This window comes from Anopheles aquasalis, chromosome 2 (genome assembly GCF_943734665.1).
Source record: "Anopheles aquasalis chromosome 2, idAnoAquaMG_Q_19, whole genome shotgun sequence".
Lineage (NCBI taxonomy): Eukaryota > Metazoa > Arthropoda > Insecta > Diptera > Culicidae > Anopheles > Anopheles aquasalis.
The window spans coordinates 48,199,900-48,205,000 of record NC_064877.1 but is presented as its reverse complement, the minus strand read 5'-3'; the positions used below and the strand labels follow the sequence as shown (position 1 = coordinate 48,205,000).

At 53.4% G+C, this 5,101-nt stretch overlaps 1 protein-coding gene across 1 annotated transcript in view; it reads right to left on the bottom strand.

Annotated features, from left to right (window-relative positions):
* Positions 1-2,301, bottom strand: part of LOC126580723 (synaptic vesicle glycoprotein 2B-like) — a 2,400-nt gene extending 99 nt beyond the window's left edge. Inside the window, exons 1-5 of the mRNA XM_050243948.1 lie at positions 1,638-2,301; positions 1,282-1,566; positions 777-1,203; positions 254-691; positions 1-176 (exon numbers count right to left, since the gene is read on the bottom strand). The exon at positions 1-176 is cut by the window's left edge and continues 99 nt beyond it. Of these exons, the coding sequence (XP_050099905.1) occupies positions 11-176; positions 254-691; positions 777-1,203; positions 1,282-1,566; positions 1,638-1,923 (1,602 nt within the window). The 5' untranslated portion in view covers positions 1,924-2,301 and the 3' untranslated portion in view covers positions 1-10. The remainder of the gene's footprint in view (positions 177-253; positions 692-776; positions 1,204-1,281; positions 1,567-1,637) is intronic.
* Between the last annotated feature and the right edge of the window lie 2,800 nt (positions 2,302-5,101).

Here is a 5,101-nt window from a genome sequence, read left to right as displayed (position 1 = left end):
CTCGGGCATATCACTTTTTGGGGAGCAAAAACGTCAAGCCAGCACACAGAAACAGCAACGCGGATAGCATGTAGAACGTGACGGGGCAATTTTGAATCATTAGTAAACCGATGACCGCACTCGCCACGAAACAGCTCAGGCGCCCGACCATATTCGTCAATGCCACGGCCATCGCCCTAGGGAAATAGAATGGACTTTGAATGTAGCAGCAAACAGCGCCCCTACCAGCCGGTCCGCGTCTCGTGAAACCTACCTCACATTGGTGGGGAAAATGGCGACCACATTAGCGTTGACCAGCAGGACGCAGTACCCGGAAAATACGATCTCGAAGCAGAACAGGATGGCCACGGCGTACGAGTTGGCGATAAACTGCAGCGCAATGCCACAGACACCGGCCACCGTACAGTTGAAAACCATCATCACCTTCTGATCGAACCGGCCCAGAATGGCCGAAGTGATGATTGCGTAGAGGGCAGCAAAAATACCCATCACCATCGTGTAGAAGAAAGTCTCGAATTTCACTTCATCGTCGCACAGTTCAAACTCTTCCATGAGCGTTGAACTGGGCGAGCTTCTGCTACTACTGTTGCTCTGCAGTATGTCGCACACCTTCTGTCCAACGGTGGCCGACTCACCCTGTGAATAGATCTGGTTCATGATGTCCGGGAACCAGAGACCCAAACCACCGTAACTGCACAGAGAGAGAGAGCGAGAGAGAGGAGATGAAGGATCAAAACAGTTCCACTCCGTGAATCCATCGATCAATTCCCGCTTACATTGCGAACGCGCCGATATTGTGCACACAACAGATAATGAAGTACCAGAGGAACGGCACCTTCAGGATCGGAACCGTTTGCTGTACCATCGAGCGGAACAGACCGACCGATTCACCGTCCTGTTCCAGGCGATCGCGTGCAATCATATCTTCCGGATCGAGCCGTAGCTTCGTCACCTCGTACGCTCCTTCGTCCGATCGCGCCGATGGATTATTGATCCGGTGCACCATCCGTAGCACTTCCAGCGCTTCCTCTTTTCGGCCCTGAGACAGCAGAAACTTGGGACTTTCGGGGCAGAAACAAAAGGCGATCCCGTTCAGGAAGGCGGGCAGCGTGTTGACAATGAACAGCAGACGCCACGGTTTAAACTGAAACGATTCGCCGATGGTCCAGGCCCAATCGTACGACAGTATCCACCATCCGACCACTGGCAAATGGGGAAGGACGCGTTATTAGGTGCTCCAGGGAGTCTATGATTTTGACGATTCACGTGGAGGGAACTTACGCGACACATAGATGATACCGACACCAGCCCAGACCGAGGCAAACGAAAGCATCTGACTCCGTTTGCTCGGTGTCGTAAACTCGCCCAGGTACGCGTACACAATTGAGGCAGGTGCGGCCACACAAACACCGGTCAGGAAGCGCAGGATCAACAGTGAAACGAAGTCATTCGCGATGCACGACGCAGCACCGAAGAACGAAGTCGCAAACAGTGCGTACTTCAGGACGATCTGGCGTCCCCTAGTGTCCCCCAGGTAGCCCCAGAAGTAGGAAGAACACATTGTGCCTGCGTGCAGTTGATTAGTTGGTGCAGGATTAGGTCACGTCTTTTACGGCACCGTTGTCCAAGAAACCTACCGAGAAAGACGGCCCCACCGACGATACCCTTTTCGGCCGCACCGAGATCCAGATCGCACTGGGCTGCGGGCAAGATGATGCTCATTCCCATCGCCTCATTGATCGATGCCATCATACCGAGCCCGCACAGGATCACCAACACAATCTGCACCCGTCCGAACCCGGCCAACTCGAGCGCCTCATCGAAGCTGTGTCCATCCTCCTGTGGCGATGTTTTCCGATCGTTGCTACCCTTGCCACCGCCTTGTTCCACCGTAAATACCATGCTGATTGCTTGCGGTGCCATTAAACTACTGCTGGATGTTCCGAGGTGACTGCCGTGGCGTGTCTCTCACTAACGACTGCGCGATCGCGCACAACGCGCCTGTCCTCTCCTGTTCCGTTGGGGTGCACCTGAAGGAGAACCTCGCGATTATTCCAACTCATCCAAGCAAACATCGTCACACCGTGGTTGTGGTTGTGGGATGGTTACTCTGATCCCCTCACTATCAACGCTAACGCCGTTTCATCTCACGCGTTCGCGTTCGCAGATGATTGCACACGTTGTGGCCGCGGCTTATCAGTGCGGTGCGTCGCGACGATTCGCGGATCAGGCGTTCTGGCCCCGTGAGTCCGAGTTCGAATCTGGAACAGTCGGGCGTGCGCGCAACCGCGTGAATCAACTGGCACGGACTGTGGTTTGGTTTATGGAACCCGTAAACGGCAGCATTCCGTAGCCCAAGCGGTTTTGTGTCGCGTGAATATTGCGCCGCCATGATCATGACGTGGCCACGTGAGTGCAAGGAAGAGACCGGGTGAAGTTTCGGTTTCCAGCTAGCTGTTGCTAGTTTTGTGAAACTCACGAGATCCAGCGATCTGCGGTGTGCTGTTGGCCGATAAGAGTTTGGTACCAAACGTCCTTCAGCTCCACGTGGGTCCCGGAGTATATATCGCGGTGGTTCTGGCAGTTTCTGATAAGCCGTCATTCTAATTGTTCCGTAAAAAATCGTCGAGTTTATGTTAGCAACAGCACAGCTGAGTGCGGTTCTTATCGCAATCCTACAGTATCGCACGTTGTTCCCGCTGTATAATGAGGTCATTAATGCGTACATTACGTCACAGAGTGTTCATATTCCTGTAACTCGGCCAGGAAGCGACCGAAATGATGAGAATCACATTAAAGCGATCGCGAACGCCAAATTGGATCCGTTTGTAATCGAAATGGAGGTTGTTCCATTGCCTGCCCAGATCGAGGATCGTGGTCCGGGACACAAATAGTCGCATGGTTGCTCCTAGAGACCAACTCGTTCCTCGATTGGCCTCGCATTCTGTGCTCGCTGGCGCAATAGGCGTGTCGTCGCGACCACCAGCGGCCTCCTTTGTGTGTCGCCTAAGATCCTCGCTTGTTCGCCTAGTTTCCGTCGAGATTCGAGAGCGTACGACCAAATGCCAACCAACCGGCCGGGGTTTCGTGGTTAGCGATTTCGACACCGCGGTGCCTCAAACCCTATGGAATGGCTTCGGTTCGCGGCGAGGTTCGTTCGATTATTGGCCGTGCATGAGCGTCGTTGCATCGCTTCTAACCGCACCGCACGAATGGGCAAATGGGTGCCGCTGGTTGGTGGTGGATCGTATGCCCTTTCCAACAGGAGACCGGGACCCTGGGAAAATCCATCCATGTTTCCATCCCCGGTGGCGTGACCCCCGGGTTTGCGGTCCACGAAGAAGTTCGCGTGAAGTGGGCGGAGAGCTGGACAGACGACGAGAATCTGGCCAGCCGAAAGATGAGCCTCTTAACATCTGCTCCGGTCCCAGATCATGGTGGTGATGGTACGGTCCCGGGATCTGCTTGGCCTCTCGGGGGAATTAGACCCACAACTGCCACTGTTACTCTTTCTGATGCTGCTGCTGCCACTGCTGTTGCGGATGATTAACGCACTCTACGCACTTCCGTAAGGGATCTTGCGGCATCGGATAATTGAATGATTGTTCCGCAATCTGCGACACATCTCGCGGTTACTTTGCTTCCGGCCCTTTCCGCTCGATTGAACGGTTCTTGATCAGAAGATAGAAAGAGAGAGAGAGAGAGAGAGAGAGAGAGAGAGAGAGAGAGAGAAGAGCGAGGGTTCACGGCACCCTAATTGCGAGCATATTGTACGAGGGGCGAGGGTTTGTTGCTTCTACCGCGTTCGCTCGCTCGCTCGCTCATCGGAACAGCAACAGCTTCTCGAGGGGTTGATGCTGAATGCAAAGCACTTGACCACATGTGATGGCGTGATAGGGTGAGGCCAGGGCAGGGCAGTGCAGGGCAATTGTAAACCCTCGCCAGAACCCAGATCAGTGACCTAGTGGAGAAACTAATGATACGCTGATAAGCACAAGCAATGTAGGTGGCTTATCGGTTGCAAGGGACCGCTTTCTGTATCGACTTTCGCCCTGGCCACGGCCGTACGCCAATTGGAACGGGGTTTGTGGGCGCGTTGGCATTGTTCTTGTGCGAGTTATGACCACAACAACAACAACAACAAGGTGCTGTTACGTCAGTCAGTCATTCGGTGGCACCAATTCTGACGACGGGTTCCGGAACGCACCCTCCTTTTATGGTGGCATTCATTCACAGAAATGGACATAAATATGTCTCCATCCTCCGCCACACCCCCCCACCGCACCGAAAAGCAACAACAGTAACTCCGTTAGGTGCGCGGAATCCGCTCTGAATCCCCCGAACACCGAACTTGGCCTCCAATCGGGAGTTTGTGTTCCTTTTCCTCCCCGTCTGCTGGCGAGGTTTTTTGGGAAACGGTACCACCGATCGCGAGGCGACGCCGACAACCTGCTCCCGGGTGCACCGGAGATTGGCGACGCGGATGTCGCGCGTCAACAAGCCCACTGGGGAACCACTTTGACTTATATGGTCAGGACGGGCTGGCTGGTTGGTTGGCTCGTTTGGTCGGTCCTTACCTCACCTTCTCTGGAGAATCCTTTTCGCGGGTTCGCTTCCACAACGAACCAAGAATGAACGGTCGCCGTTTGCTTGTCGTCGTTGGTGGAACATGGAGACGAAATTGATTTACAAGGTGCAGGTTGGTTCTGCTGCGAGTGGATGGAGAGAATTGGGTCAAATGGGGACACCGCGGATAACTGTACAGGATCGTGAGAATGTACGACCGGCTGCGAGCGTAATCGGAAAGGATCGATGCGGCATTGGAGCTGGATCCGGAGACGTTCTCGGTTTTGGGTGAGGTTTTTACTGAAGGTTCGGTTCGGCACGATTTGGAGATTGATTTCGATTTTGAGATAATATTTAACCAGCCACGCAGGTAAGGGAGGAGGAGGAAGATGTTCCGATTGTATTAAATTACTTTTTTTTCGGGGATGGGATTTTGATTTCATGATTTTTCTGGTCAGTTTACGTTGAGATGGTTTCGGTTTATCAAACAAGTAGCATCATGCAATATATTGGTAACTATTCAGATGCAACCTCA